This window comes from Lichenostomus cassidix, chromosome 7 (genome assembly GCF_008360975.1).
Source record: "Lichenostomus cassidix isolate B80296 chromosome 7, HeHo_3.0, whole genome shotgun sequence".
NCBI lineage: Eukaryota > Metazoa > Chordata > Aves > Passeriformes > Meliphagidae > Lichenostomus > Lichenostomus cassidix.
This window is the reverse complement of record NC_139488.1, coordinates 28,371,209-28,385,032: the sequence shown is the minus strand read 5'-3', so window position 1 is coordinate 28,385,032 and position 13,824 is coordinate 28,371,209. Positions and strand designations below refer to the sequence as shown.

General features: G+C 44.2%; 1 protein-coding gene across 11 annotated transcripts in view; it reads right to left on the bottom strand.

Annotated features, from left to right (window-relative positions):
• Positions 1-13,824, bottom strand: part of KALRN (kalirin RhoGEF kinase) — a 476,294-nt gene that overhangs the window by 87,627 nt on the left and 374,843 nt on the right. For 8 of the 11 annotated variants that reach the window (XM_085066971.1, XM_085066977.1, XM_085066972.1 and 5 more), the window contains exons 34-35: positions 9,834-9,863; positions 8,046-8,292 (exon numbers count right to left, since the gene is read on the bottom strand). In XM_085066971.1, the coding sequence (XP_084923097.1) occupies positions 8,046-8,292; positions 9,834-9,863 (277 nt within the window). The remainder of the gene's footprint in view (positions 1-8,045; positions 8,293-9,833; positions 9,864-13,824) is intronic. The other 3 variants (XM_085066974.1, XM_085066975.1, XM_085066976.1) reach the window with 1 other exon arrangement.

The following is a 13,824-nucleotide window of genomic DNA, read 5'->3' as shown; positions in this document are numbered from 1 at the left end:
TGTCAGGCGTGAACCTAGAATAAGCACTTTACCTTTCATTCATGCTCACACTTTTAAAATTTCGGGGAAAAGGATCAGGAAGCAAGTCATAGAATACTGAGCAAAGCAGAAAACCCTGAGGAACGCAACAATGAGCGGTGGTGCACTGAAGCTGGTTACACAGCCAAAAGCCCAGGCAAACAGCTCCCATCCCACTCTTCACCCCACAGTCCTACATGGATTGTGGTTCAGTGTCCATCTGTGAAAAGGCTAAATTTAGTCTGTCCTCAGAGGAAACACAAGACGCAAGTCATGCACATGCTCCTGCTGATCTTTGGGATGACCTTCCTGTCAGCTCCATGAGCTACAGAACAACCCCCCCTCCTCACCACACTACTGTATTTCAAGACACGCAGCTAAATACAGAGGAAACAGACTTTACTCAAGGAGCTATTTTGATGCCCTTCCTCTGAGTGCTGTTTTTCACTGGTGGGGCAGAGGTGTGGGGATGCTATGGCTGCTGACTTTGGGTCAGAGCTAGTGTAAAACCTCGTGGTACAAACTAACAGTCTGCTTGCTCTGCTGTCTGCACTGCACTGAGGTACTGTAGCTCCCAGGAGGAGAAGAAACAGAAGGCATCTATAAGGTTCCTTTGTAGTTAATAGAGAGAATATTCAGACTATTTTCAGCAGTGCCTCCCCTGGATAACTGTGCAGAGCTCTTTGGATAATCCCTGACATGGTCTCTTAACCCTGAGTACCACAGCAGCAGAGCTGAGTCCTTTCTCAGTACAACAACCACTGCTCAGACTCTGTGAGCAGCATTTGTGGAGTCCCTTCAAAGGCACTCTCTTTGCTGTGATCCTGCTAACACAAGGGAAGGCTGAACTCTGCCATTTTCTGAACAGACACGTGCTGGGATCACTGGAGAGCTGGGGACAGGCTTAGAGTCAGGAAGATGCTGCTGGTCTTCCCCAGGCCATACAGGTTGCTGCATAGCCCACATTACTCTATGAAATGATCTCACTTATTTAATTACAAGTCTACTATTTACTCAGTAGAATTGTCTTTGGTCTTTGTGATTTCCCAACAGCTGAGACATCGATATGTGAGCAATAAAAATTTAAGACTCCTTTTCCAGCATGTGTTTGAAGGCAAGTTTGGAATAAAAATGACCAGTGCAGTCCTCTTTGCCCAGGTATGCACAGCTGAAGTCCTCTCAGACTGTCCTCTCTCAGAGGGCTTGTGGGGCCAGGAGAGGGCTGTGGACACCCACTCACCCCTCACCTGAGCAGGCAGGGATCAGCTGGGATCTCCCCTTCATGAGCTGCAGCTGAGGAGGGAAGTTCTCACTTCTCTCCAGGATAACAAAAGGCATCTATCTGGGTTGGCTTAACCTGGCTCTGGAAAGCATGTGCTGACCCCAGGAAAGGAGACTGGGAAGGCAGACAGGAGAGCCAGGAGGGCATGGAGAATTTATGACCGTGGTCTTCCCCAGGGGCTGTGCAAGGAATTGAGGTCCTGAGCCTGACACAGAGAAGGATACCACTGCTGAGTTTCTCCAGAGTTTCCTTGCCAGACCAAGTGCTGAACCCTTTGGCATTCTTGGTGAATCTCACTGGTCCACAGCATTTCAAATTTCCTCCATTTATTTTTTTTTTCAGTGATAAAACAAGCACAGACACTGTACAGTGAAATTTGGGGTTAAGCTGACAGCGACTAGGTGGATAAATTTTACCCCCTGTCAGAAGGGGAAGCAAAAGGAAAGTAAACAAGAAAATTTGCAGGCCTTCTCTCTTTTAAACAAAGAATCCTGTGTTTAAAATAATAAAAATCCACCGTACAAAAGCAAAGCAACTTCCCCCAAAATAGCCCTTCCTGTTTTATCAAAGCATTCATCAAAATTGTACTTCTCCACAAAAATAACGTTCCAGGTAGAGCACTGGAGGCTTTTTGTTTTGACTAAATAACTGAAGCTGAAAGAAGTTGAAGAAATAAATACAAGTGACTTTACCAGCACCTGGTATGTCCTAAACAAGTCCCCATGGCTGAATGTAGGTGTTAATATCTAGTGATGCCATACTGAAAATAAAAAATAACCAAGCAGAAATACCACATCAGTGAAGAAAGGCTATTTACAAACCATGGGAGTGTGGCTCTCACAGCCTGCACACAATCTGTCCCTGTGACTTGTAGTGGAGGACACATATTTCCCAAGGACTTGTCAGTATTTGGTTTCTTGATGTACCTGACAGGTAAAACCCCATGTAGATCTACAGTGATAGGAATACGCCTACACAGGTATGGCTCATCCTCTCAGCCTTGACTTGGCCTTAGACACAAGGAAAATCAGATCTCTTCACTCATATTTCTAAATATTTGTTCATTTTTTATTATTTTGTAGACAACTGAGTCCACGAGAAGGTATAAGCATGGATAACTCCAAGGGCAGACACTTTATGGGTGTCTGAGTTCTCCCACAGGGTGACTGTGAAGCAGGAGAAAGCACAGAAGTGTGGGATCAAAATGCAGCAGTAGGGAGCAGAGTCAGGCATCACCAGCTCTCCAGCACTGGGGCAGACACTGCCCACTGAGGTAGAAAGGAGCGAGAGGATGGGGACAAACTGTCAAGAGCCATCAAAGTGAAGGCAGACAGACACTGTTTGATGAGAGAGAGGAGGGAGAGTCAGCAGAGAAAAAACAAGGGAAAGGGTGACCTGACTGAAATAGCAACGTGGTTTTGAGTTCTTTCATGTTTCCATTCCTTTCATGGCTGCATGGAGCCACACTTGCACACTGAGGCAGAGCAGCAGCCCTGAGCTGGGCTGTGGCAGATCTGGGTGCCAGCACAGAGCTGCCATGTCCCATCATGCTGGTGACCGAGTTGTTCCAGCTGCTGTACCTTAACTGAGAAGGAGTGAAAATGAGCATTTGCTGATGTGATTTTTCTATGTTAGCCATGTCTTGAACTTGCAACAAGGATGCCATGAGGCACTTAATGACAGCAGAAGGGGTCCATGTGACCTCTCTTGAAAGACAGCCTATACTACAAAATTTCGACTCTGAACACCCTTGTTGGGCCAGCATTAGGAACAGAAGTGAGGGTTTGTTTTTTTATTTAAATATTGCATATTTATATTGACAATGGGAGCCTGAACATTGTTTGTTTAATAGAAACCCCATGACCAGCTTACGTATCAGTTAAATCAACTGTGTTACCTAATGAAATGTTTCCTTTAGTTCAGAGCCTCACAAACATTTTAATCGACCGCTCTTCATTAAGACTTACAAAAACAAAAACAACTTCTCAGCCTCTGCAAGGACAAATGAAGGTTTAATGCAGCACACTAAAACTTCTGAATCGTCCTCACACAGCTCCCTCGGGACATCAGGAATCATTACCATCGAATATGTTTGCAACAGAGATTGTTTAAAACACAGCAGAAAAAGCGCGTGAGCCAAGGCAGATCGCAATTTAAAGCTCAACAGGAACAGGGATATAACAAAAGCAGCCTAGACTCTTTTCCCGCACTAAAATCCAAGATGTTCTTAAAAAACAGAGACGTGGGAAGAAATAATTATGGGTTTCCCGACACAGATGAGTCTTCTGAGATCAGGAACTGGAGGAAAGGGTCTTTCAAACACGGTGAGAGCTGAATTGGCCTCACCAGCTCTGCACACTAATGCATGAAGTGACCTGCTCTTTCCCACATGGTGAAGTTACCAAAATGCAGGTCTCAAAATGTGACCTCTTTTTCATTGATACCCCTCTTCTCATCAGCCTTGTTAAATCCTTATTTGCTTCCTGCTGTCCCAGCCCAGCCTACCATGGCACCTACCAGCCCCAGGCTCTCTCAGGCTCTGGTGACCCCTAAATATGTGAGATGTGACTGGCACAGTACTGAAACTCTCATCCCTCCTGCCCAAAGCCTGGTGCTCTCCCAGTGACACAGCACAACAAACTGACCCCTCTGGGAAGCACAGGCAGGATGGTCACCCTGCAAACATACACCTTGCAAGATCTGTGTTTCTTCTTCTGCTGGAAGAGATCCAACTATTTCTCAGTTTGGTCTAGTACAAGGACCCAGCACTGCCACCAAACCCTGCTGTTAAGTGGCTTTCTGCCTGCACAGCAAGATGTTTGTACAGCATCTTAAAACAATATATTCCTAATCTCCTCCAGAGATATGCACCAGACACAAGAGTTGTGTGGGCAGCATCTGTTTTGAGGCCCTGAATGGGACCTTCCTCTCATGTATCATCAACCTAAAACAAGTGCCACGAAACCCTATCCTTTTTTTAATGCCTCCTTTTTCTTTTTATGATGGAAGTTGCTTAAAATTACTGCAAGAACTAATCTTTGTTACTGTTTGAATTACCCAGTGTGTTTGATGTCACAATAAAAACGCTGTGTAAAGGGTCATAAGACAAAGACTTTTAAGATCAAGATTTCATCTAATTGGTTCATGGGCCAAATTCAAATTTGGAATCACTCAGTCAAACTTTACAGGCTGGCATTGGGAGTATGCTTGGCTCGGAGTGCTTAGTGAATATTGGCTAGGTCATTAAGTTGCTTTCTATCCAAGTGGATTTTTCTCCCAATTTGAAATTTATAGCTTAATAGCTTAGAGCTCAATTTTAGGATAAAAGACACAGAAATAAAAGTCACAACTTTCCTGTAATTAGTCATGTGGGATAGTTCAAACAGAGCTTCATTTCTAGTACCAGAGATCTTTCTTTTTCCTTCCTAGGGATGATAGTCAGAAAAAAAAACATCCTGCAAATTCGGGAGTCCAGTAACACAGACTGCAGACGAGTTCCTTTTACTCAATCATCTGTGTATCACTTGCAAAAGGTTAATCCCAGAACCTGTTTGCCTTTTTACACAGGGCAATTGCAAACACTGTCAGATCATCAGAAAGGAAGGACAAGCAGGAGGATACTTGTGCTCTGAGCTGTAGTCAGGTCATGAAAAAATCAAATGTGTATCCTCCAAAGGAACACAACCAGGAGTCAGACGGAAGGCTGGGAGACCAGTCTTTAAAGTAGAGAGATCTGTACAGATATTTCATCACAAAAGGTAGGAAGTGCTCTCTTCTGGGTTTGTTCTGTTATATTCACACCACATCTTTCATTTTGCAATATTTTATGTTAATTCACCACCTTTTACACTATTTTCAAAGGAATAGCGTAAAAGAGTGAGGAAGAGCCAGACAGAACACATGTTCAGTTGTAAAGTTTGGGTTTACATTTCTAGTGGCTTTCAGTTGGACTGTTCAGAAAGGCTTGATGAGGACTTCATCTCTTCAGGTGTTGGCTAACATATTACTTTCTTTACTCTTTCACTTTAAGGACAGTAGGTAGTTTCTGTGAGCCACGATTTGCATTTATACTCCACCATTACTTATAACAGGACCAAACAGTAATTTGCCATTTTCCTCTATGCAGAAGTAACTATGTTTTGATACTTGGAAAAACTCTCCATGCTTCTAAAATAGACGGCAAATTCTATTATTAGAAATGTTAAGTTTTGAGTACAGGTACTTTCTGTTCTTGAAATTACAGTGCTTGTAAAAGCAAAGAATTATGTACCTTGTAATTCCAAGCAAAATTCAGCTCTTAACCTGCTTTTCTGCAACTGTGCATGTTTACATACTTGAAGCAGACCAGGAACATCATTAATGTTGATATAAGATGTGCCAGTCTTTGTTCTTGGTTGTAGAAAAAGGCAAGAAATTTTGGAAGCCTGGACCAAGGGATTCTGCATGTGCCCTGTGCCTAAAGCTACTGGAAATAGAGAAGGGCACAACTCTGAATACTCAGAAACCATTTATCATGCTAATCTTTCCAGCACCTCATGAGACCAGCAGGCTCTTTCAGCAGCTACTGCATTTTCCCCTTTAAACTTACTCCTCTTTCTTTATTCCCAGCATCTGTTCATTCAGTTTAAACAATTTCCTGTTTTCCTAATGGAGGGAGAACTGATTAGACACAGAGCCTATTTGCTGTACTCTGGCCAAAATTGTGGATTGGGTGGTTATTTTTATTATTTCTAGCTGCACTTCTGGAGATCCCATTAATTCTGAGGCTCCCTGATGCAGCTTTGGTATGTGCAGGAAGAAATCTGAGGCCAAGGGGGAAAGAGGAATAAAGGAAATAAAGGCTATGAATACATGGCTGGAGCCAGCCAGCCCCAGGCTCACTCAGCACTTGCTTTGAGATTCTGGGCCAAGAGGCAGCTCCAGCCCAGGAGCAGTGGCAGTGAGAAAACTGCCACTCACTGCAGTGAGTTAGGTGAGAAAACCTGCCCACAGGCAGGCAGAGCATGCTAGCAAAGCCTTGGTGCTCTCCCGACACAGCCTGGAGGATTCCAGCTCTCAGTGGGCTCTGGCCACCAGCCACAGCCCAGCATTGTGTCCATTCTGCCTTAACTGTGGTGCAGTTGTGCCCTGAAGCTCACACAGTCATGCCAAAACCTGAGTTCCCACGTCCCCTGCCTGTCCCCAGCCCCTGCCCCACCCTGTCGTTATCCTCAGGATTTCCTGCCTCCCTTTTCACAGCCTACTCTTACAATTTTTAGTTTTATTTCAGTTAAGGAAAAGCTCTACAACCTGGTTCTCTCAGATGCAGTTTGAGTGGTGTCTCCCAGTGCCCTTAAGCAGAGACACAAGCCCAGCTGCTGGACCATGCACACAGCAGACATGTCCCCAGTTTCCTGTGAGTCATGCCAGGCTGTGACTGCTCTTATGCAGACAAGGCTGATTTTCAGCTTTACCTTTCTGTTAATTCACAGATAATTTGCATGTAAGCAACTGCAGCACTTCTCAGCAGAGGGCCAGGACATGTTCCTGTGGCAGCAGCAGCAGGGCAGAGCCCCGGGGATGCAGTGGGGAGAAGAGGTGGCAGTGGGTCTAGGAAGTGCATGAAGAGTTTGAGTTCGTGCTGCAGACAGAACCTTCAGCTGAGGGGATCAAATCTGAGAGAAGCTGAGCTCTCCTCCCCCAGGTTTGGATCAGATCCTCTTGAAGGGAAACTCTGACAGCAGACCCTGTCCTAGGCGTGTATCCCACCTCAGCCTCCGCAATGGCAGTGCAGGCAGGGAGTGAGGACAAACTACAACTCAGTTTCAGTGCTTTTTCTCCAAACAAACAAAACCACCAAGCCTAACTTGATCAAGCAACAATGGATCAAATTCTATTTCTCTTAATGCTGAGCTGAAAAAAATTTAAGACCACAGTTCAGGTTGCAGGCTTCCAGTTGGCAGTGGGATGATAGGAACCTTCCCTCCCTGGACCTTACTTGCGTTGTGCATGGCCAGAAGTGGCCACAGCCAAAAGGAGACCTGTTGTGGCCCCACTGAGCTGAACCAATCCTGGTCTATCAGTCTGGAGAGTCTCCTAAGCCTGGTTGCACGGATGCTGTATGTGGGACACACATTGCTCAGAACAGAACATCAACTAAAGAGGCCACAGACACCACAGAGACAAACAATATTTCACCATTCATTACGAGTGAAGCCCAAGCTCTCAGGATAATACCAGCGATGTGCTGTGCTCCACATTGATTGTAAAGGATTCTTTTCTCATTGTACACATAATGTCTCCAGTTCACAAGGCAGTAGAGTGTACCAGTACTCACTGGTGGCCTCTTTGCAATTATAGACAGTGATATACTAAAAGAACATGAACTAGTGTGCACTTTGGCAATCATAAAATAATATATCCACAATTTGGGGCATCCTGGGTGTATAGACAGCATGGCTTTCCCTCCTTCTAGGCCTTTAGGCACTGATAACAGTCCCTTTTGATGTTTAAAGGTCTTATTTTTATCCAGAATCTCAAGACAGTGATTACCACATAGCAAAAGACACACATGTACAAACATTGATTCATGGACATGGAGTCAGGCTGGTGCTGTGTCCATTCACAGGGACCTGGGAACAAAACTCACCAAGGACTGAACAGCCTTTTACCCACCGACTGCAGGAGCAGCCCAAGCAGCTTTGCACTTACATGATACAAAAGGGAAAACCCAAAACAGTCGTCAACCAGCTAGACTGCTGCCTACCTTTTCCTGAAGGGAAGAAGCAATCCATCTCCACGCTGCTGCGGGAATGGGAAATGCAGAGAGCGCTGCTGGGGACCAGACCCTCCTGAGGTGGGCTCCGCTCCGTGGTCCTGACCAAACACCAGCCTGGCCTCTCGCTCGGCCTCTCCAGCAGCTCCACTGTCTGCCCCACCTGAATGCTCAGCTCGCTGCTGTGGCCTGCTGTAAAGTCCTGGAGCACCACAGTTAGTTCACACCCTCCAGACAACTGCCCAGGTTCAACAGGAAAAAAAAAAAAGAAAGAAAAGGAATAGACGTTAGAGAGGGTAGGATGAAAGCAATCATCTTTGCATCGTATTTACACTGGCAAAGACAGGATTTGTATTCCTTAGAAGCCAAGTTAATAATTTGTTTTGTCAAAGTTCAACATGTTGTGGCCCTGGTTTCCTTTACTTCTTATTGATTTTGCTGGGCTGAAGTGAGACACCAAAGCTACCCACCCAGTAACCTTTTGAATGCTAGCTGTGGGGGAGTTTTTGAGTTGAGAATTTTCTAGCTGTGAGTGTCCATCAGAAACCCTGGGGCTTTTTTTGTTGCTTTAATTTCTGGGGTCACTTTCTAGACTGGCAATAGCCCAGGCTGCCTCAGTGCTGTGCCTCATGGTGAGACAAATTCCAGCTCATCCCTCTAAAGCATGAGTGCCACCAGTGCAGTGAGGAAACAGCTTCTCTTGGAAGACAAGAAACATACCCTCATCTTCCCAAATTTGTTCTAGGGACCTTGGGAGACTAGGAAATCCTGATGGGGCACGTCAGAAAAGCTGCTCCCACGTTCTCTGATGGAACCCAGAGGTGTAAATATATAAACACAGAGTGATTGATTATATGCTGACTTTTCAGTATTTGCACCTAGGAATAAATGTATCGTTTTACTTCCGTACTGAGTGCTGGAAGTGCTGCTTTCCTTCAGCTTCACACCCTGTGACTCTCGTAAAACAACATTGGTCTCTGTGTAATCACAGTCTCTGTATAGCCAGGGACTGGGAATATTAGCACTTGTGTGTACATACAGAAGAAGTGATTGTACAGATTTGTTTTTAACAAAGCTTGTTTTTTTTTTTTTTTAAACAAAATTCGATCTCAGAGTTGGATTCTTGAGTGTCTAAAAAGGTGTGAAAATGAATCAAAGTTTTTCTGGCCTGAAGAATCTTTCTTAATGCTCCTCTGCAATGTGGATTTCTTGCTGTCTGACTGTCGTTAGGGGCCCTCCTTCTTTGTCCCATGTGCTACATGCTTTCCTCAGGTATGCAGGAATCTTTGGGGTCCTTATTCCAGTGTTAAATTTGATAGAAATTTTGATAGAAATTTCTTCACTGATTCAAAAGTTATTAAGATGAGAATAGTAAACAGGCATAATACGATAAACCTTATTTTCTTTCTATATGAAGTTAAAACCAAGGATAATATACAATGATTTTAAATAAACAACTTGTAAGTCCAACTGAATTGGAAGAAATCTTGTCAGATGCTGAGTAATTGCAAAATCAGTAAAAACTGGGGTCTGCTTTTCAGCTTGAATGGGAGAGCCTTTGAGGAGAGAACACACATCTCTATAGACTTCACTCTTGAGCTGGTACAATCTCAAAATCCCTTGTCTTAGCCCAAGCAGCCCCAAATACACTCTCCCATGGGAACAGCCTGTCTCCCCATTCAGTGGCATGGAGGTTTTTGTGATGTGAAAGAAATCCCGCTCACAGGGGTGATATTCACAATTACAGAAAGGGGTCAGTGGACAAGGACTGGTTCTCACCTGTCCTGTGTCTCTGCCGTAGACGAAATGCTAGATTTGGGGAAGAAGAAGGAAATATTTCTCTGAAAGATTATTTGTAAATAAATAGAAAAAACCAAACAAAACAAACCACGGTGGCTGTTTGAGGCCATTCAGACAAAGTGCTGGCATTAATCCTGGCAGAAAGAGCTCAGTGCACCGAGGAAAGTGCACAAGAGGTCAGTGTAGCACCTACACTGGGCATTTTATCAGCAAACCCACCACTCATCACGCTGACAATCTCCCCAGAACTAGAGTACACTCATTCACAGGGATGGTAAGGATCAGATATTGCTATAATATCTGCTGAGGTTTCTTTGCTATGGACTAATTTGAAGAGTAGAAAATCGTCCTGATACAGTATGGTATAGGATTTGGTATGGTGTGGGATATTTAAGACACAAAGAAAAAACCTGATTACTTCTTGCTAAATACACAGACATATCTTACCAAAAGTGATGAATTTCTCCTAATTCTTCCACTATTCCACGCTAAATAAACTTTCTGTCTCCCAAATTATGCTATCGATGAGATCTTCTCTGAAAATAATAAAATCATTCCTTCTTTTAAGGGAAAATTTGAACAAATACTCTGCTGTACAGCTTCTCTCCCAGAGAGCTGTTTAGAGCATTCCATGCCCTGTCCCGCAGTACCACTAGGTGTCCGTGTTTGCCATCACACGGCAACTCAATTTGCTATAAAGAATTAACTCTTGCTTGCCTTCAAGGTGCTTATTGAAGAATGAGGTGCAGCGTCTGGGCATGGAGGAGCTGGTTCAGACAGGATCCCCAGACTCATTGCTTTCAATGATACAGGCAGAGGATGTTACAGAATATTAAAGAATTTTCTTCAGGTGGTTCAGATTGAATTTTGAAAAATAAGTAATTTTTATTGCTTAAGCAGCAAAGGTGAAATAGCCTGGGAATATTCCAGGGAAAAAGGCCTGGTCAAGATGACACCTGGGAAAGTTTGGGATAAACAAGGCACTTCTCAGGGAGCATCAGCCTGGCAAGTGCTGCCCTAAGCATCTCCCTGCTGCCTGCCCTCCTCACTGGGGGCTGAGGGGCAGCTGACCTAACAGCAGTTTATGGCAGGCCTTGTCATCCCTTCCAAAGTAACTAAACATCAGTGACACAAACAGATGCTTCAATTTGGGCAACACCTGTAAATGTTATCCCAGAGGAGGCAGGTGTGCTCCATGACACTTGGGTACAATCCAGCTCAGTGTGCCTGTTTTCTTTGATTCATTAAAACCAGCATTTTATATAATGAGAACAGGAATAATCATCCCCTGGAGGAGCTCCTGGGCACTTGGTGTGATTGAGTTCTTCCTCACGAGGGGAGATTCTCACCCTGCTGGCTTCAGACAGTACCTTTGAGGTGTGAGGGAGGGAGCTCACCTCCCTCAGCTCCCTGGAGGCCTGAATATCTCTGAAAGGTTATATATGAATTTATATAACCTGCATCTCTAGTATCTACTGGATGGAAATGTGGGCCAGGGCTTCCACATGGTCCAGCTGACTGGCTGGAGCCAGTGCTAAAATAATACATTTCCAGGGAAAGAGCTTCTCTTTGGCAGATGGAATGAAGCAGTTTCCCTTTTACAGGTAGGTGCAGGTGGTGGTGGATACAAGCAGTTAGCTCAGGGAGAGGCCCACAGATCATTTTTAGGTTCCAAGAACAGAAAAGGAACTCCTTCCTTTTGCCTAAGGCCTTCCAAGTATTTCCCAGGCCTATTCTGTGTCTTACGTATCACCACACCACGAATAACATTTACTTACCAAATTAACCCACAGCAAAGCAATCTCTCTAGAAAACTTATGATATACTAATACATATACAATTTGTAAGCCACTGAGGAATAATGCAAATACATCTGATTCCCGATGACAGAAATAATTTCACCTACAAAATGATCACTCAAGCTGTTTGTTAGTTACTTGATTTGTTTGTAGAGGACAATTTTCCAACTTTAGAGAAATGTATCATGCTTCTCTCTATGTCAGAGCATGGAAATACGAATACAGATGGACTGCTGATTTCTCACACGTATTGCACTTGTTTTTGAAAGAAAATAGAGAATGCCCTCAAGATTGAAATTCACAGGTAAATGGCTTCACATTTTAACATGTAACATTCACCTTTATTATTCCTGTGATTAAAACCACCATTAAAGCCACTGACTGGATATATTTAGAACCCAGACAGCACTCTAATCTGTATATGGCACAACAAGATTGGTGAGACACATTAAAATAAAAATAACAATGGAACATGCCTTTGCAGAGCACAAGGCATAACTAAAAGATCTGACACAGGGACAGATCTAATGAATTACACAGCAAGCAACAGCCTTAACATCAGCAAGAAAAAGAAATGGTAGAAGCAAATAGCAAAATGTAATGAGGAAGCAAAAACGCCCCAAGCTGTCTGGAGTGAAGGTGCTGTATGTCCTGAGAGAAGCTGGCAGGAGCCTCAGCCTGTCTCCACAGTGCCTGCCATCAGCAAACCATCTCCCATCCTCTGCCTTCATATGTTCCTGGGCTAGAAAACATCATCATGCATTCAGTGTGTACATATTTTCATCAGGATGTTCTAATCTAGTGATCAAATCTGAGCTAGAACACAGCCCTGCCCATTCACCAGTGCAGGCAGGGATGCAGCCACAGCCATTGGAAACTCCCCTCTCTGCCACAGGACGATGCTTACAAACCTCAGAGCATCACTGTGAGCAGTTTATGTCAGACACTGGCTCTGGGAACGAGCTTTGTCACCCACATGAGCCTTTTTGCTCCTGGGAACACCCACCTGAGTGCCCATCAGCCACAGGAGGGTGAAGTACAAGCAACCAGAATGATCCCAGGCATGGTCACATCCTGCTGTGGGAGTATCCAGGCTGCTCCAAGCACAGCAGCCAGCCCAGCTCCAGGGACCAGCAGGCACTGGTCAGTGCAGGATGACCATGAGATTGTCTTTCCTGAATCACAGTGTGTCTGTGGAGTCACTGTGCACCTGTTTCATTTTCAGACACAAAGCAGCAGCCAGAGGAAGTAAGGCTGAACACCAGAGGCATATTTATCATTATACTGCAGATGGAAAACACCTATCAGGTCACAGGCTGTCCTTCCTTCTCTCAAACTGATCCCTAAAATAGATCTTAAGTAGTACTAAATCCACTCCAGCTGAAAGTAAAGTGGGCATGGTTAGCTCTCCAGCAGGGTAAGCAGGTATTCAGGAGGTGGGTGTCTGAAGTCTGTTTAAGTGTTTTGAAATATGTCAACATTGTTGTGGAAATCCACATGAGCTAGTTATTTACATCTATTCAAGAGGACACAGAGCTCAGCTAGTTTAAACAAAGCATTTTGTGTGGTGCAGCACTACGGCCTAATATAAATTGCTAGTTTTCTGTTGCTTTTAGGCTTTCTGCCCATCTGGTTTTGGATGAAAGCCAGTTTTGAATAGAAGCATTTAGTCACCATAAACAGCCTATTTCAAGAGGGTGAGAGAGGCAGTAGGGGCAAGCATGGGATTTGCATTCTTATCAAGAGATTAAAAAAAGTGAATAAAATCACTCAGATGTTGGTTCCATCTACACTGAAACAAATCCAGGAGCTGTCACTTTAGCTGGGGGACAGACACAAGAAATCTTATCCCCCCTGGAGTTCTTTGTAAAAAATTCTGTAATTTCATAGAGATTTCCTTTTTACTGTGAAGTTAGAGAGTGAGAGATCAAATTCAGAAAAAGCCTTTGAGGAATTTCAGTGCTAGATAATTGCTTTAGTTTTCTGACTCTCTAACAGGTTCTGTTTGGAGTGTGAACTCTGAGTCACCCATGTTTCTCACTCTAAAGCCTCTCAGCTCTAAAGGATGCTGAGCTGTGAGCTCTGGCAATTCTGGTGAATGCTTTGCTGTATTTGTGCAGGGCTGTTTCTGTGGGGACAGGCTGTGTTTCAGGAGCTATGGGCTGAACCAG